Source organism: Oryctolagus cuniculus, chromosome 9 (assembly GCF_964237555.1).
Source record: "Oryctolagus cuniculus chromosome 9, mOryCun1.1, whole genome shotgun sequence".
Classification (NCBI taxonomy): domain Eukaryota; kingdom Metazoa; phylum Chordata; class Mammalia; order Lagomorpha; family Leporidae; genus Oryctolagus; species Oryctolagus cuniculus.
In genome coordinates, this window is record NC_091440.1 from 92,150,984 (window position 1) to 92,170,503 (window position 19,520).

The 19,520-nt window shown below is 38.8% G+C and overlaps 1 protein-coding gene across 19 annotated transcripts in view; it reads right to left on the minus strand.

Moving 5' to 3' along the window:
* The window catches only part of ZDHHC20 (zinc finger DHHC-type palmitoyltransferase 20), an 80,533-nt gene that overhangs the window by 27,543 nt on the left and 33,470 nt on the right, over positions 1-19,520 (minus strand). For all 19 annotated transcript variants that reach the window (XR_011378908.1, XR_011378911.1, XR_011378909.1 and 16 more), the window contains exons 3-7: positions 15,126-15,229; positions 8,142-8,262; positions 2,861-2,930; positions 1,337-1,369; positions 598-718 (exon numbers count right to left, since the gene is read on the minus strand). Coding sequence is in view for 12 of the 19 variants with exons in the window: in XM_070049152.1 (XP_069905253.1) it covers positions 598-718; positions 1,337-1,369; positions 2,861-2,930; positions 8,142-8,262; positions 15,126-15,229 (449 nt within the window). In the remaining 7 variants the exon portion in view is untranslated. The remainder of the gene's footprint in view (positions 1-597; positions 719-1,336; positions 1,370-2,860; positions 2,931-8,141; positions 8,263-15,125; positions 15,230-19,520) is intronic.

A 19,520-nucleotide genomic window follows, 5' to 3' on the forward strand; every position in this document is an offset into this window, starting at 1 on the left:
CATGGGGCTGTGGATCTCACTGTCACTACTGTAAACTGCAGTAAGACGCAGCAACTCCAAGAGTAATTCCTGTCTTAAAACTGACGTTGTTATTTGGGTGTGGCTGAAAATAACGGGCCACTACGAAAACTTCCACTTTTGTTTAATATACATTAACTTACACCTAAATGTGTATCTGAAGGTAAATGTAGCTGTCTGCTCTCTGATCCATAAACTCTCACTAGCAGAAGTAAAGTATATCCACTTGAGCCGGCGTTGTGGCATAGCAGGTTAAGCAGTGGCCTGCGATGCCAGCTCCCTGCTAATGCGCCTGGAAAAGCAGCAGCAGATGGCCCACCTGGGAGACCTGGGGAGAGTTCCAGGCTCCGGGCTTCAGCCTGGCCCAGCCCCAGACATTGCAGCCATTTGGGGAATAAGTAGCAGATGGAAGATCTCCCTCTAGTTGTCTCTCCCTCTCTCTCTGTAATTCTGCCTTTCAAATAAACAATTTTTTTTTTAAAGTATATCTACTTGTAACAAAGAATCAAGTAATTCTTTAGGAATATAAACATCTTAAGAAAAAGTCTCAAATACATGTTTAAGTAGAAAAAGACTTACCGTCCAAAATTTAATAAAGTACTCTAAAACCGTTGTAGCCACAAAAAGGCAATATAATAAGGAATACAATAAAAACAGCATGAAGAATTTGTAATTAGAAAATCCCACACAGTTATTCACCCTAGAAGAATAAAGAAAGTCACACTATAAAAATAAGAAAAATTACAAATTCACAGACATAGAAAGCAGATGAGAGTTGCCAAGGGCTGGTGGGAGGGGTAAGGGGAGTTGTTTAATGAGAACAGTTTCAGTTTTATAAGAGGAAAAAGTTCTGGAGATTTACACAGCAGTGTAAATATACTTAACACTATTGAACTGTATATTCAGAAATGGTTAAAATGTTAAAATTTATGTTTTTTTAAACCATAATAGAAAAAGAAAACAAATCAGAAAACTTTTATCATTATTACTTGGAAGTAGGTCATTTAGGAAATAGGGAGTAGTGTCTTAACTGTGCATGTGTGTTTTTAATAAATTCTATAAAGAACTTTGGAATTTTAGTGTTAATACTTAATACACTGCTATTAAGGTTAATAATATCAGAAGACATTTTTAAAGGAAAATATTTAATATAAATACTCTTCTATACATACATATATATGTATATAAGCAGATCAATCTTAATACCTATAAGTAATTAAATCAACCTTTAAAATTTAGGAACATTGAGATAAAACACTCTAAATTCTCTCCTTCCCACCTTTCCATCCCTTATACATGAATTTTATTTTATACATACCAAGGACAGTGATGATCCATCTTAAGAATACATCTAAGAAACAAATAAGCATAAGAAAATTCATGCAGAAAAAGCTTCCTAATACTAATTTTCCACATATTTTTGTTTGACTTAAAATTTCCCCTTTCATACTGTATTTCAGAGAGCCAGACCAGAAACATCAGGTTAGGGATAATTTCTGGTATTTCCACAAGTATCTCAGAGGTTATGATTTTTCACACTGGGAATTCAACTGAGAATTTCCAGTTGTCTTGGACTGTATCCAATGACTTTAATTCTCAGATTTGATGGGCAATACTGGGGCACATTAGATAGGACCAGCTTACAAACTGGCTGAAAGAGGTGCAATATAATACAGATGTGATCCTTATGCTATTTTAAACATGTGCAAGTCATGAAAATACAACTAGAAGCAACTATGTCAAAATACTAACACTAATGAGCTTATTTTTAATATTTTATCCTATGGGTAAGAACTGCATTTTTATAATAAGGAACAAAAGCAAACCCAAAATTTGCCTCCCTACTATTATATGTATTCTACATTTGTATAAAGTTAGACCACAAATCACCTCAAATAATGTGACAAATTAGAGGGCTAACACTCAGCAGTCAAGCAGCCTGTCTAACCAGAAATCAAATTCACAAATCAAAGATTCACAAAGCAAAGATCTTTGAACACACTCATGACCTTCTCACACAGGTAGGAATGCTATACTCCTTCAAATTTTTCTGAGAAAACTCACAAATGGTAACTGAAGATAAATACTTTAGTGGATTTTTGGGTTTTAACTATAAGCATTAATAATAACAAGAAAGAGGCCAGTGCTGTGGCTTAGCAGGTAAAGCCACTGCCTGCAGCACCAGCATCCCCAATGGCACCATCCTAGCTGCTCCTCTTCCAATCCAGCTCTGCTATGGCCAGGGAAAGCAGTGGAAGATGGCCTAAGTGCTGGGGCTCCTGCACCCACATGGGAGACCTAGAAGAAGCTCCTGGCTTCTGGTATCAGATCTGCTCAGCTCCTGATGTTGTGAACATCTGGGGAGTGAATCAATGGGTCGAAGACCTCTCATTCTCTCTGCCTCTGTCTCTGTGTAATTCAGCCTTTCAAATAAATGAATAAATCTTTTAAAAATTATAAATAGGGCATCTTCAAAAAGTTCATGGAAAATACATACTATGAAAAATTATTGCATGGATTCCAAAACATTTTAAAAATCAAAATGAACATTTTTAATGCCATTTTTTCCACAAATTTTTTGAAGTACTCTCATGTTTAAGCATAAACATAGAAAGTATATTTAAAGTTAAAATTCTATAAACTGGTAGAGAAACTGTTATCATCAAAGATTACTTCTGGGAATATTCTACTTTACATAAATATTTTTGTTAGCACTGTATGCATAGCAAATAATGAGGGAAAATGATGTGTTTTTGATTAAATGTTCCTTCCCCTTTCATTCTCTTGTCACTAATCTCCAGTGCGAGGTTTAGATGAAAACAAATGAGTGAGGAGCACTTACGTGTCACAGGCTGAGCAGTGATGTGCCCGGTCAGGTTTAATCAGCTGACACTTTTCACAGTATCTGATAGCTACAGGAAAGGAGTCAAAGGAAGATGTTGACTATAAAACTTGATTTTTAAAAATAAACAACTCTAGGAAACTAACAACTAATAATTTTAAAATAATATCAAAATACACCAGAGAGCTTGTCAATCAAAATGTTAAGAGATAGATGAGGGGCCGGTGCTGTGGTGTAGAGGGTAAAGCCACTGTCTGCAGTGCTGGCATCCCATATGGGCACCCGTTTCAGTCCCTGCTGCTCCACTTCCGATCCAGCTCTCTGCTATGGCCTGGCAAAGCAGTACAAGATGGCACAAGTCCTTACCAGCTTGTGAGATTTGGACAATGAACTACTCTGTAAGAGCATTAATTTCCTAATCTGTTAATAAAAGTATATCAAGTGGAAATGTTATTGTATTAAAACCAAATCTGGGACATCAGATTCTCAACGAATTAACTATAATCATTATGACAGTACTACTATTAATAATACTTATTTTATCATTATTTTGCTATTATGTCTGATAAAAATTAAGTCATACTTTAAGATGGGGAAAATCAGTCAAAGAGAGAAAACCAGGAAGATTTCAAAATGTACCACAGGGGCCGGCGCTGTGGCACACCTGGTTAAGCTGCCACTTGTGACACTGGTACCCCATCTAAGAGAGGTTTGAGTAACAGCGGCTTCATTTCTGATCTAGCTCCCTGCTAACATGCCTGGGAAAGCAGCGGAAGATGGCCTGAGTGCTTGCGCCCCTGCCACTCATGAAGGAGACCCGGCTGAGTTCCATGCTCCTGACTGTGGTCTGGCTCAGCCCTAGCTGTTGCAGCCATTTGGGGGGTAAAAAAGATCTTTCTCTCTCTCTCTCTTTCCCCCTCCTTCCCTATCCCTCCCTCCTCTCTCTGTAACTTTCCTTTCAAATAAATATTTTTTTAAAAAGAAAATATATCCACAGCTATCATGGAGCACACCTAGGAAAAGATTCATTGAACACCTATTTAGTGAGATACTTTGTAAGAACCATGGGAGAAATTCCTGACCATTAGGGGCTTAGAATAAAGTCAGAAGGTGAGAGAGAGAACATAAATAACTATGTAGCAGTGATTTGTGATCTGCAAGGTAAGGATTTGTGAAGTTCAGAGTAGACTTTAAAGACCATTTCTTGGGGCAGCCATTTGGCACAGCAGTTAAGATGCCATTTGGGATCCCATATGCTAACGTCCCATATATGAGTGCCTGGGTCCAAGTCCTGACTCTGCTACTGATTCCAGCTTCCTGCTAACATGCATCCTGGCAGACAACAGGTGATGGTTCAAGTAGTTGGGTCCCTGCCACCAGTGGGAGACCTGGATTAGCTTCCAGGCTCCTGGCTGTGGCCTGGCCCTCTCTGGGCTATTGTGGGCATTCAGGGAGTGAACCAGTGGATGGAAGATCGGTGTCTCTCTCTCTACCTTATGAATACATTTTTTAAAAAGCTGTATGATGTTATGGTTATAAAAAAATGAAAAATCATTTCTTGTGAAAGCAAACAGAAATAGGTTTAAAAAAGATAGATGTTGGGAGCTGGCATTGTGATGTAGCAGGTGATACAGCTGCCAGGGACACCACCATCCTAAATGGGTGCTGGTTTGTGTCCTAGCTGCTCCATCCAACTCCCTGCTAATGGCCTGGCAAAAGCAGAGAAAGACAGCCAAATGTTTGGTCCCTGCCACCCATGTGGGAGACCCTGATGAAACTTCTGGCTTTGGCCTGGCCCAGTGCTGGCTGTTGCAGCCATCTGGGGAGTGAACCAGCAGATGGGAGATGTCTCCTCTCTCTCTCTCTCTGTTAACTAATAAATCTTTAAAAAAAAAAAAAAAAGATGTTGACTGAGAACTTTAAACTGGACTTTGGGAGGAGGCAATAATCTAACAGAGAGAGAAGACATTAAAAAGGTGGGGAAGGGCAGGGACTTAGCACAATGTAGAGCACAGAATCAATGAGGAAAACAGTGGGGCAAAACTCAAGACAGTGGGATCCAGACTGCAGTCAGGAGAAGGTTTAGAAGGACTCATTTTGCTTTCTTAATAACAAACGTCCACATGGTTCCAAAAAAGCACAACTCAGTGCAAAGTCTCTTCCATGCCTGTACTCTAGCTCTCAAGTTCCCAGAGTGAAGACAGCTCCATTATCTTCTACTAATCCTGATGTGTGAAAGGCCCAATGTATGCCCATATATGTATTTCTGTAACTTCAGTTTTGAAAGAATAAACAGGTATTACTTTTGTAGTAAAAAAAAAAAAAAAAGAGAGAGAGAGAGAGAAACTCGCACGCAGTTTGGAATTCTAAGCAGTGGGAATGCAGTATAAAACGGCACACAGGAGCTCAGGCTCCTCGTGGGAGTCAGAGAGAAGGAGGAATCCCAGACGTGGCCACCTCATTGTGCCGCATTCTCTACAATGGGCACAAGTGCAATACTTCTCTCAGAGTTGTTACAAAGGTCAAATACGCACAGATAAAGTACTTAGAGCACAATCTGCTGTGATACTTGATAGCATTAAACAAATCAGAGAGAAGTCACTATAATCACTGACAAGTAAGGAAGCTTCAAGAGTCACGTTTTCACATCAGTGGCTCCTTTGTTATTATTATTATTATTATTATTATTATTATTTTGACAGGCAGAGTGGACAGTGAGAGAGAGAGACAGAGAGAAAGGTCTTCCTTTGCCGTTGGTTCACCCTCCAATGGCCGCCGCGGCCGGCGCGCTGCGGCCGGCGCACCGCGCTGATCCGATGGCAGGAGCCAGGAGCCAGGTGCTTTTCCTGGTCTCCCATGGGGTGCAGGGCCCAAGCACCTGGGCCATCCTCCACTGCACTCCCTGGCCACAGCAGAGGGCTGGCCTGGAAGAGGGGCAACCGGGACAGAATCCGGCGCCCCGACCGGGACTAGAACCCGGTGTGCCGGCGCCGCTAGGCGGAGGATTAGCCTATTGAGCCGCGGCGCCGGCCCTGTTATTATTATTTTTAAAGATTTATTTATTTGACAGGCAGAGTGACAGAGAGAGGGAGGGAGAGACAGAGTAGATCTGCTGATTTATTCCCCCAATGGCCACAAAGTTAAGGCTGGTCCTGGCAGAAGTCAGAAGCCTGATACCCTGAGGCTCCCAGGGGGTGGCAAGGGTCTAAGTACTTGGGCCATCCTTCCTTCCCAAGCACATTAGCAGGGAGCCTGCTCAGAAGTGGAGCAGCAGGTAATGTGCCTGGGAAAGCAGTGGAAGATGGCCCAAGTACTTGGGCCCCTACAACCATGTGGAAGACCTGGATGAAGCTCCTGGCTCCTGGCTTTGGCCTGGCTCACTTCTGGCCGTTACAGACATTCGGAGAGTGAAACAGCAGATGGATGATCTCTCTCTGTATCTCCTTTTCTCTCTGTAACTGCCTTCCAAATAAACAAATAAGTCTAAAAAAGGGGGGGGGGCACTATGGCATAGTGGGTAAAGCTGCCACCTGCAGTGCTAGCATCCCATATGGGTACTGGTTCGAGTCCCAGCTGCTCCACTTCTGATCCGGTTTTCTGCTATGGCCTAGGAAAGCAGCAGAAGATGGCTCAGGTCGTTGGGCCCCTGCACCTGCGTGGGAAACCAGAAGAAGCTCCTAGCTCCTGGCTTTGGATCGGCACATCTCCGGCTGTTGCGGCCAACTGGGGAATGAACCAGTGGATGGAAGACCTCTCCTATCTGTGTAACTCTGACTTTCAAATAAATAAATAAATCTTAAAAAAAAAAAAAGTGGAGCAGCAAGGACTTGAATTGGTACTTGGATTCCAGGGTTTCAAGTGGCACTTACTTGGTTCTTTACTTTCTAAAGAACATGCACTGCTCTGAAAATCAGATGTATCTGCTATGAATGAGTTGCTCTGAAAATGACATGTGTCCCGTATTCTGTACCATATCCCAGAGGCCCATAAATCTTGGACCTTGAGTTAAACACACCTAATCTACAGAACTGCAATTACTAATAATTAAAAAGAATTATTTTAAATGAAAATTATTTTAAATTAGTGATCATTTACTGTAAATGAATGTACTGGAAATTTATTATTACATGCCAAAATCTGCACCAAGTGCTTTATGTGTATTGTTTAATTTAATGCTTCCACTAACTCAGAGATGTAGATAGTATCCTCCTTTTGAAGTGAGGAAACTAAGGCTTAGAAAATTTAAGTGACTTGCACCGCACTAGCATTGGAAAAGCTGGGGTTTGATCAAAAATAACGTTTTTGTTCTATATCTTAGTATATTAATTATGCAAAAAGACAGTATTATAACTGCATTAAAATTAAAAGTCAAAGACCCCCTCCTCCTGAAGCTTACGGACACTTCAATTTTTCTGCAGTCCCAATTTGTACACGACCACACAAAGGCAAAGCTCCTTCTATTTCTATCTGAAGCTGAGAAGCCCAATGGGTGCTGAGTTGGAGCACCTGGATTTAAATCCCTGTTTTCCCACATATGACCTGTATGACCTTGACCAAGGTACTTAACCTTGTGACTACAGTATCTTCCTTACACAGTTGTTGTGAAGTTTAAATTTCAAGCGTACAAAGCAATTAAAACAGACTAATTGTTACGCTGTGATGATTTTGTTATTTGAACCAATTAGTTAGGTTTACAATACACATGTGAAAACAATTTCTTATACTTAAATGACTAGGTTGGTCACTCATAGGCTGTTCCCCATCACAAGGATAAAACCTAAGGAAAGGAAGCTGATGTTAACAGTTTTTAGGTCAATGAGGGCAGTGCTACAGGAAGGAACACCACGCTAGCTCTCAGAATAATAGCTTTATAGCTCTGAACAAATTTCCTCCCCATTGTGTCTTTTACTTCTCCTCTGCTGAGCAAAGTCTTGATTTTATTACTTTGGTGATGACATATCATATTCAAATTCAAACTAAAATTTCCAACTGATGGTTTACTAAGAAGAGCAACTGAAATTTTTAGCCTTAATGGTTGAGGAAAAAAAATAAGCAAAGGAAAAGTTTATATTAAATTGACTCTTAAACAAATTATGATTTTATTTATACATGTGTATCTGAAACACTATAGAAGACACAGAAAACAGAAAATTTTGTTCTTGAAGCTATTTATGGCAATCATAGTATCCATTTAACAGTCAAACCATGGAAACATATATTGGCAGGAATAAATCTATTTTAAAAATCCTTTGGAAAGGAAAGTTTAAAATTTCTTTCTTACTTCTTGAAGCTGATGTTGTATAGATAGGTAAATCTCTTGCTACCCGTCTCAAAATTTCTTGTTGTCTTTCTTGGCTGAATTCCTTTTCATAACGTTCCTTTTCAGAATTTGACAAGTAGAACTATGAAAGGAGAGAGAACTATTAAAAATTTTTAAATGCCATGATGTTAACTATAATTCTTAGAAAAACTGCTATTGACTTTGGAAACGTATATTCATTAAATAAAAGTTAAAAAAAAAAAAAAAGAAAAACTGCTATTGAAAACAAAAAATAAAAAAAAACCCTATTTTGTTTTACTAAGGCAAAATTTGACTTCAAATTTCTTTAAGAAGTAAATCAAATACATTTTAACCAAAAGCATGTACCTTTGAAACATTAAAAAATATTTGCCATCTATACTAATAATAGCAAAGACATGAATTAAGTATTTTTGCATCTTTATTTTTAATAGTTAAAATTAAATTCCTCTAAAAGAAAAAAAGGTTTAATATACATTTTCTATTAGTAAAAATATTTTTGTTTAAAAGTTGTTACCAAAAATCTTTCAATTTTTGGAAGAATGTTGAAAGACTTGCTTCCTTTGGAGAACAGGCTAAGTCAAGGTAATGGGGTCCCAGTATCTTCTGGTCAAATATGTCAATGACAGAACAAGTCATTCTTTGATCATTTTTAGGCTTTAGGAAAGCTAACCTGTAGGGATACTTTCTCCAGAACTATCAAAGATTGTCAAGATATGCACATTTTCCTTTCTTCAAGGAGAGATTCCTCTATAGACTTGTTTCATACCTTAGTATTTGTTCTTACTGTGTGGCTAGCCTCCAGTGCATTTTGATAGCATTTTTCTATCATGTAATTGTTTAGCTGCTATTCTTTTCCTATGACATCCCATCATCTCAAAGGCGCTCAGTTTTATGTCTGCATTTCAGGTAGCCAAGAACTTTAAATTTCTATTAGGCTAGGGGCCTGCACTGTGGCATAGTGGGTAAAGCCACCGCCTGCAGTGCCAATATCCCATATGGGCACTGGTTCAAGTCCTGGCTGCTCCTCTTCTTATCCAGAGCTCACCTATGGCCTGGGAAAGCAGCAGAAGATGGCCCAAGTCCTTGGGTCCCTGCACCCATGTGGGAGACCCGGAAGAAGCTCCTGGCTCCTGACTTCGAATTGGCACAGCTCCGGCCCTTGTGGCTATCTGGAGAGTGAACGAGAGGATGGAAGTCCTCTCTCTTCCTCTCTCTCTCTGCCTATGCCTCTCTGTAACTCTGACTTTCAAATAAATAAATCAAAAAAATTTTTTTATTTATTTATAGAAGTTACAGAGAGAGGGAGAGATAGATAGAAAGGTCTTCCACCTGCTGGTTCTCTCCCCAGATGGCCGCAATGGCCAAAGCCGGGTAGAATTGAGGCCAGAGTTTCTTCCCGGTCTCTCACATGGATGCAGGGGCCCAGGCACTTGGACCATCTTCTACTGTTTTTTCAGGCCACAGCAGAGAGCTGGATTGGAAGAGGAGCAGCCGGGCCTACAACCAGTACCCATACAGGATGCTGGCATAGCAGGTGGAAGCTTAGCCTATTATGCCACAGTGCTGGACTCTGAATTTTATATTTTTATATTTTATATATATTTAAGAGTATTTTAGTGTGGTCTACCTGCTAATTCAAATCCCCTCCTCTTGCTGCCCCATCACTGTTAAATGTATTAGCTTCACCATGTAGTCTGTTCTGATATAAATGAGGCTATAGCATGGTGTATAGCTTGAGAGGGCCCTGGGAATTTTCCACAGTTGCAGAATTATTAGCAGAGTTCACAGTAAAATACAGGTCCTTCTGGGTTTTACTCTAGTATGTTTTTTTTCTATACTGCCAATGTAGAATAAGTGCTCTGGCTTTTTAAAGACTGCTACTCTAAGTGGATAAACACTATACTTTAGTAAGTATAAGAGTCTATTTAGATCAGCTCACCTGGCTCCTGCAATCACATGAACAGGACAGAAAGAAGTCAGAACAGATTCACACAACCTAAAGGTCAAAATGACAAACACTGTGGAGGTCACTTGCATAACCTCCCATCACAGAGAGAGGTTCTTCAGACATTTCTGACCTATCCACCCTCTCTTTAATATTTTCAGAGGGAAGAAATACCTTTTTAAAGATTTATTTATTTGAAAGGCAGAGTTAGAGAGAGAGAGAGAGAGAGAGAGAGAGAGAGAGGTCTTCCATCAGCTGGTTCACTCCCCCCAAATAGCTGCAATGTCTGGTGCTGGGCCAATTTGAAGGCAGGAGCCAGGAGCTTCTTCTAGGTCTCCCTCATGGGTGCAGGGGCCCAAGGACTTGGGCTATCTTCTACTGCTTTCCCAGGCCATAGCAGAGAGCTGGATTTGAAGTGGAGCAGTCGTGACTCGAACTGGTGCCCATATGGGATCCTGGCACTGCAGGTGGTGGCTACACCACAGCGCCAGCCCCTCATTTTCTTTCAAAAGAAACTTTACTTTAGAAAGTTCTTGCCTGATATGTCTCTGAAACATTCATAGTAAAGTATAAAAATCACATGCTATGATGCTAAGTATGTATTTGGATAGGAGAATTTCTCATCAAACTTTACAGTTTCCTTGTAAAATCTCAACAGATTTCCTTGGGCTGTCTTATTCCTAGCATTCAGGAGCACCCCAACTTCCTTTATCTTTATTTTGATACTTTTACTCAACATCATTGTTTTTCCTTAAGAATCAAGCTTATGGGGCTGGTGCTGTAGCATAATAGGTTTAGTCTCCGCCTGCAGCACTGGCATCCCATATGAGCACTGGTTCAGGTCCTGGATGCTCCACTTCTGATCCAGCTCCCTTCCAATGTGCCTGGGAAAGCAGAAGATGGCCCAAGTGTTGGACCCCTGTATCCATGTGGGAGATCTGGAAGAAGCTCCCACCTCCTGGCTTTGGATCAGCCCAGCTCCTGCCGTTGCGGCCATTTTGGGAATGAACCAGCAGGTGGAAGACCTCTCTCTCTCTGTAACTCTGCCTCTCAAATAAATAAATAAATCTTAAAAAAAAAAAAAAAGGGGATCAATCTTACGAAATTATGAAAAACTAAAACTGAATGAAAATTTCAAGAGATACCAGAATTTTAGATGAGAAATGGAATAAAATAAAAAAATTAAAATAGCAGATTTGTCCTAGCACTTAAAATGCTTGCATTCCATATCGGAGTGCTGGGGTTCAAATCCTAGTTCTGCTACTGGTTGTAGCTTCCTGCTAATGTAGACCCTGGGAGGTAACAAGTGATGGTTTGAGTAGTTGGGTCTTTGCCACACCTGTGGGAGACCTAGAGTGAGTTCTTGGCTCCTGGCTTCAGCCTGGCCCAGCCTACCTGTTGCAGGCATTTGAGGAGTGAACCAGCAGATGGCAGCTTGCTCTCTATTTATTTTTAAATAAATAAATAAATAAGTAAAATAGATTAGACTTTTGAAATTAGTACTAAAATTCTATTTTCATTCAAAACTGAAGAGAATTCAAACTACGAAATGTTGTTATTATCTTTAATTTTGGTGTTCAGCTGGTTTCATTTAAATATATATTAAATACCAATTAAGGACCAGTGCTGTTCCTCATATCAGGGATCCAGAGATGAATAAAAACAACCTTTGTCTCCAAAAAGAACATTCCTATGTAGTTAGCTATGTAAACAGTGAATTACAAAATACAAGTCAGCATAAGTATAATATTAACAGTACATTATTATGTATGCTAAATGTTCCCTTGGGTCAGCCTGGAAGCTGTTCTTGAACAACGTGGTGCCTAGCTCATCCACTATTCCTTCACTCAAGTCTACCAAACTGCTGATTAAATAGCAGGCCTCATTCTAGACAATGAGGACACAGCAGTAAACAACAAAGATTTTTCCTTCCGAAACTTAGTGGAAGAACTTATAAAGGTATTGATTTCAATGCTACTTCCTCAGAGAAGACTTCTTTGATTTAACATAGCTTTCTTCCCCCTAAATCAGCTTTTACTGTTATGCTCTGTCACATCTCCATGCTTTCCTAAATTTAACTACTTTTCTAAAATTATCTAAATTTATTATAATTTATAATTATTTTGTTTGCTTGTTCATCACCTCTCTCTCTCTCAAGTGTAAAGAACCTGTCTTGCTCTTCTTTTTATTCTGAGACTAACACTGAGTCCGACATTCAGTAGGTACTCATTGAGTACTTGCTAACTGAAACCAAATCAAAACAAAACTTGTATTTGTAACAGTTTTTCCTTTCTGGAACCTATCAATTCTCCTAGACCTGATCCCCAAGAGTTGCTCTAAACTTTGAGCTAACAAAGTCCTTCCAATATAGTCAGCACTGATCTCACAGGTCTGATATTACTTACGGTGTTAGCTCAGGCAGCACACTGCAAGCTTAGTGAGACTCTTACAATCCTGTCCTTGGTTGTCACTAGAGCTGAGCTTAGTTTGATCCTTGAGGATTTAATAATTAACTCATTCAATAGTTACTGAATGGGGCCGGTGCTGTGGTGTAGCGGGCAGGCTGCCGCCTGCAGTGCTGGCATCCTATATGGACACCGGTTTGAGTCCTGGCTGTTCCACTTCTTGTCCAGCTCTCTGCTGTGGCCTAGGAAAGCAGTAGAAGATGGCCCAAATCCTTGGGCCCCTGCACCTGCATGAGAAGACCGGAGGAAGTTCCTGGCTCCTGGCTTCAGATCACCGCAGCTCCGGCTATTGCAGCCAACTGGGGAGTGAACGAGTGGATGGAAGACCTCTCTCTCTCCGCCTCTCCTTTTCTCTCTGTGTAACTCTGACTTTCAAATAAATAAATCATTCTTAAAAAAAAAAATAGTTACTGAACACTCATCATGTGCCAGATAGTGAGAGGTTGTGGAGAACATGATGGAAATGTCCTTGGACAGGGCAAATGGAGCATGTCATAGCATGGCCACTGGACATAGGCTTGGGCAGTCATGAGTGGGGGAGGATGAAGGGTTGAGTGGATGTAAAGGCTTAAGCTCAGAGCTGCAGTATGCCAAAACAACAGCCAAAAAATAAAAGTACATATATTTAGATGGTGCTTATATCCTAGGCATTCTTCTATATTTTTATGTTATTAATTATATGCGCTATTAATTTATTCATTCCTTACAACAATCTCATGGGATATGTACTACTATCAGCCTCACTTTACAGCTAAGCAAAGTGTCCACAGTCACATGCCTAGCAAGTAGCAGAGGCCTAAGCTAAGCCTGGGCAGTTCTGGCTACAGAATCTGAGTTCTTAACCTCTATACTGCTTCTCAAAAGTATTAACAATTTGTTCTTTTTCTATTTTTACTTCCTATAATGAGAACTATTTACTTTTTGCATATGCTATGTTTACAACAGCCATCACTCCTAGTAACTGATTAAATAAAATTAGATGCTTTTGAATTTAGAGATTAAGAAATGGATAACTGTAGCATACTTTTAAGGGCTAATTATTACCAAATTTCTGAAGAATATATACACCTGAAGGAACATTGTTTGATTTATGGTTTACCTATTAAAACACAAGCATCCAGTGAAAAACTGGCATATCCACTTAGTTTTTTTGAAATGTACACATAATGCATGATATAGCAGTTCTACTCTTAAGCATCTCTCCAAAAGAACTACGTATACGTCCCCCCAAGAGACATGCACTGGAATGTGTACAGCAGCCCTATTTGTAACAGCTCTAAACTGGAAGCTACTCAAATGTCCATCAACAGTAGACCCAGTAAATAAAGTGTGTTACACATACACCACAGTTGAAAATCAAACGTGGATGAATAATCCACAATTATATGCAACAACAGGGATGAAGCTCATAAACAGAATGTTAATGAAAGAAGCCATACACGTAAGCATATATCACTATGATCGTTACACGACTATACGTGCTACCTACTATATATTAAGTACAAAAACAGGCTAAACTAATTTCTGCTGTTAGAAGGCTGGAAAGTGGCTTTTTCTAGAATGGGTGACAAGAAGAAAGCAGGAGGGAGCTGATGGGATGCTAGCACGGTTCTGCCTCTTAAACTGGGTTGGGTGGTGGTTACATAGTTTGTGAAACTCCGAGTTTTATGACGTGTATACTTTTCTGCATATATGTTCTTCATTACAAACTTAACTGGAAGTTGATATTAGTTTTAATCACATGGTCTATAATGTTAAATATATTTTCATAAATTTAATACGAAGGGAAACAACATTATTTACCATCATTTGATATATATATGAGTGCCAATCTTGTAGTAGCTAATATATTAAAACCTTTACTTAGACAAATCTTATTTACTCCTCACAAACATCTTTTAGAGACAGGCACGATTGTTAGCTCCATTTCTGATGACAAAACTGAATGTGCTAAAACAGAAAATCAAAAGACAATTCTAACTCTAGAGAACATACTCTTAACCATTTGCGATAATAAATTTATAGTGGGAAGAATTTAGACAGCTATGTCAAGGCCAAGAGAGACATTCAAGTCCTAAAACTCACTCCACAAAAAATGTTTACCTACATTGTTTTACAATGAGACTTCCAATTAGAAGAAACACTAGTCACTATAAGGTGGGACAAGCAATAGCTAGACAGTTTGTTTTCCACAATCAAAATATTTTCTTTTGTTGTTCGTGCCTAACATAATTGTTATTAGGCATAATTGTTCATCCTAACAAAATATAAATGTTAAGAGGGTTTCTAAAAATAAACTCTACTTTTACTTCTTTAAGAAAACATAGCATGGCAGGAAATTCTTCATCTATAGTTAAACTTTTACCATGTTATGTCAGGGGATTGTATCTGAGAATAGGCTAATGACTCACATTCACAATACGGAGTTACCAAGCAATTTTATGAACAGAAACAGAACAAATGTATTATGTAAAGTTTTAACAAAGGTAACACAAGGGAAAATAATTCCATATTCAGTTAAAGCATTTGGTAATTTACCAACATTAAATTTACCTCTTTGGAGGGGGTAGCGGGAGACGTGAAAATTGTCATCCAATAGGACCATACAAACATAACAAAGAACAGATGGAAAGCCACAAGGTAAACAACGGTCTTTCCTGGTAAATAAAAGCAAATAACATTTCATTGAATCCAAGTGAAAACAGGAAAAAGCATTACCATTAAAACATAATATTTGGGTCTAGAGGCCTAAATCCAATAAAAAATGGAATTAAAACCTATCAAAACATCAAATATACAAACTTTATCTGCATGATATAACATTAATAGACATGAAGAAATAGTCTTATCAGTCTGATTTACAAGAAAATACTACAGCCTGAGATGAAATCTGATCTCATTAAGTTGATGAACACTTAAGCTAAAACACTTCCTTCACTCACTGTAGTTCAAGCACTCCCTAAAGTTAATGTTTAATGACTTAAAAATTATTTAAAACAGAATCCATCACCATGAACATTAAATCTCAGGAACTGTAAACTGAAAGTAAATAAAGTCACCATTACCATGAATAATGAGTAAATAACCAAATTCCTGCATTGCTCAGAAAAAATATCCTAAATTTCATTCTCTTGTTCAACAAAGCTAACAAGAAAAATGTTTAGTGACTTTAAATTTTTACCATAATTATTTCCCAAAGGGATCAGTGTAATACTCCAACATCTTCATCTTCAAATGTTAACTCACTGATGTAACTTTAAGCTTTTTGTTGTGCAATGTAGTTTTTCTATTTGTAAGGAACAGGACTTGTTTCCACAAGCATGAACTATCTACCAGCTGCTTAAATTCTTTCAGTTTGGCACGCAGCACCACAAACACACTACAGATAACACAGACAAGCATTAAAGTATGAGATTCTGTGCATTTTAAAGTTCAGCTCCAATACTACTTCTTCCACAAAAATATTCTACAATTACATTTTGGGATTCATTACCTCTTCAAACTGCATACCCCAAATAATTTGCTTAGACTTTAATTAAAGTTCTTGCTTCAAAAGAGTTAGCTGCTTACTATGCAAAACACTTAGAGTAATGCCTAGCACATAATAAATCATCAATAAATACTAGCTCTTCAGGCATCTTACTTCTTTTTTTTTTTTTTTTTTTTTTTGACAGGCAGAGTGGACAGTGAGAGAGAGAGACAGACAGAGAGAACGGTCTTCCTTTTGCCGTTGGTTCACCCTCCAATGGCTGCCACGGCCAGCGCGCTGCGGCTGGCGCACCGCGCTGATCCGATGGCAGGAGCCAGGAGCCAGGTGCTTTTCCTGGTCTCCCATGGGGTGCAGGGCCCAAGCACCTGGGCCATCCTCCACTGCACTCCCTGGCCACAGCAGAGAGCTGGCCTGGAAGAGGGGCAACCGGGACAGAATCCGGCGCCCCGACCGGGACTAGAACCCGGTGTGCCGGCGCCGCTAGGCGGAGGATTAGCCTAGTGAGCCGCGGTGCCGGCCAGGCATCTTACTTCATAACATTTGGTGCTTTTTGTACATTCCCTATTCCAGTGCTTCTCAAGTTTAAATAGTGGTAGTTTTCACTGAACTGTAGGAAAATGAGAAACATTAAAAACATCGTAGTGAAGCTTTTATAAAGCTAACATGCATTCAATTTGAAGTACTCTCCTTCCTTCTGCCTGATGTTATCTTCCTTACATTTTTGGTTTTAAAAAGTCCATTCTTTTAAAAAATTATGATAAATAATTGAAAACCCCACTGGAACCCAGCATTTTATTTTGAAATTGTGCTGGCCTATTCCTGATTTCTGAGGCTTAGAAACCCCAGTCACACAGTTAACAGATGCTCAAGTGATTCTTCATCCCTCACAGCTAGCCAGCACAAATACTTCCAGTCCTGGTGCCTAAAATTGAACTCATCTTCACTGTCAGTACACAGCCCATAAATTGTTGCCTAGCTCATCCAAACTGATGCAAAGGCCATTTGGTCTCCTCACTTCCAGTCTTTGTTCCAATCCATCCTCTATGGACAATGTGAGATGTGCTGCTCATAGTTCCTTCTCACTCTTCACTGTGAAATTCCTGAAGATAACTCTAGCTTCCTGATAAATACATCCCAACAAAACTCCCCACCATACACTGCTGGTTACACAGTCACCTGGAAGACATATCGTATGTGCCTCATGTCCAACCCTCAAAGTCAAGTAAAGCATTCTTCCAGTTTACAGATGTAAACACTGAGCCTCACAGGATTTAGTATTTTGCATGATAAAACCAGAATTGAAACTTATCTGCTTAAAAAAATCCAAAATTCTTTGCAATATGTCATCCCTAAGATTATGTTTTCCTCTACTTTTTGAACCATCATCTTAATGGTCAAATTCTACTTCTAAGCTGGCATCAGATGCCAGGATAAAATTCGAACTACAATTTTCTTTGATTTTCAAATGTGCTCTTTTCACTTCCACTAATGTTGTTATGCACATTGAAAATTCTGATTTCTCAAATCTGCATTTTCTATCCTATCAGTTCCCTCAAGGTTGAACCCTGTAGTATATCCAACAGACTCAAAATCATTGCGTGGTTTGTTTTCATCTTATTTATTTATTTTTTAAAATATTTGCTTATTTATTTGAAAGAGTTACAGAGAGAACTGGAGAGACAGAGAGAGAGATCTTCTATCCACTGGTTCACTCCCCAGATAGTCAGGGCTGGGCCAAGAGTCAGGAGCTTCATCTGGGTCTCCTACATGCAGGGGCCCAGGCACTTGGGCCATCCTCCTCTGTTTTCCCAGCCCATGAGCAGGGAGCTGGACCAGAAGTGGAGCAGCTGGGACTTGAACGGGTGCCCATATGGGATGCCAGTGTCACAGGTGCATCTTTACCTGCTACACTACAATGCTAGATCCTGTTTGGTTTGTTTTTCCTTTACACAAGCACTTAGCAGCTCAGCTGCCTACTGCTGCACAACACTGAGGCTGACTCTGAGGCCACTGAGTGACTGTGCAGATGTTACCTTCAGGAACCTCCCTTTATCTATACTTATGACTGACATCCATATTTAATCGAGCGTGCCATTCCTCACCTATACACTGAGGTAAAGAGTACCCCTGACATATTTAAACTTTATAATTTATCTACAACTAAGAGCAGTATGTGAAACAAAGCATATAGGCTTCAAGCATTTAAAAAATTAATATCTAATATGTTTCTAATATTTTTGCTCTCCATGAAAGCAAAACAAGACAATTTGCTTTAAAATAAAATATACTACCACTTATTTCAATAAAAAATTGATAAAATTAAGTTCTTAGTACCATGCCTAGAGTATAGAATTCAACAGGTGATAATTATTAAATTATGAGTGAACAATAGAAGATATTGCTTTTAACTAAGTTCAAATTAATGTGATTGATAATAGGCAAATTGCTGTTCATATATATATATATATATATATATATATGCCATAAACCACTGGTTGTAAACAACATGGAAAATCTTATTTACTAATAAGCAAATTAAGTCAAAGCTGAGAGAAAAATCTGAATTTATAAATCAAGAAATCTATATTCATAAATCACATTGAATTAAAAAGCTAACAAAAAAACTTTGTTCAAAGTTTCTTTAAGAGGCATATTAGGAACAGCCCTAAGAGACAATACAAGTGAAAAGTCCTATAGGAACTTCTGAAATTCTCTGCTTTAAACACACAGGGAACAGTGCCAGCTTAAAGAAAGAAACAAGAGGGGAGCAGTAGTGGATGCCTGTGATGCCAGCAGACCATACGGGTGCTGGTTCAAGTCCTGGCTGCTTAATTCGATTCTACCTCCTCTACTAATGTACTTGGGGAAACAGCAGAAAGTGGCTTGCATACTTGGGCTGCTGCATCCACGTCAGAGACCTAGTTATTTGGGCTCCTGGCTAGGCTCTGGCTTTTGTAGCCATCTGGGAAGTGAATCAGTAGATGGAAGATTTCTTTCTCTCCCTTTGTCCCTCTGACCTTCAAATAAATAAAGTATATCTAATAATAAATAAATAAAAAAATAAAAAGAAGAAAGAGCTTACCAAGACTGAGTTTATGTTTACTCTGTTACTGAAAAGTTAGAGTAAAAAGGCAACTTGAGATATAAATGCTTTATGCTTAATAATAATAATAATAATAATTTCTAACTTCAACTATTTTAGAACCTCTGGATTTTTGTCAAATCAAATTTTATTTTTAAAATGTGATCTCAATAAACTTTAGAAATTTTTTATCCTGATGAATTTTGATATGAAGTTTTGATAATTTTTTTCCCTCTATGACTAGCTACTAGAAAAATTTTAGTTTCCTTGAACTAATAATAAAATTTTCAAATCTGTAGTCTGGTTATTTTTATTAAATGTATGTGAGTAGTGAAGTATTATTTTTAACAAATGTTATTTTTAAAAAAACATCAAT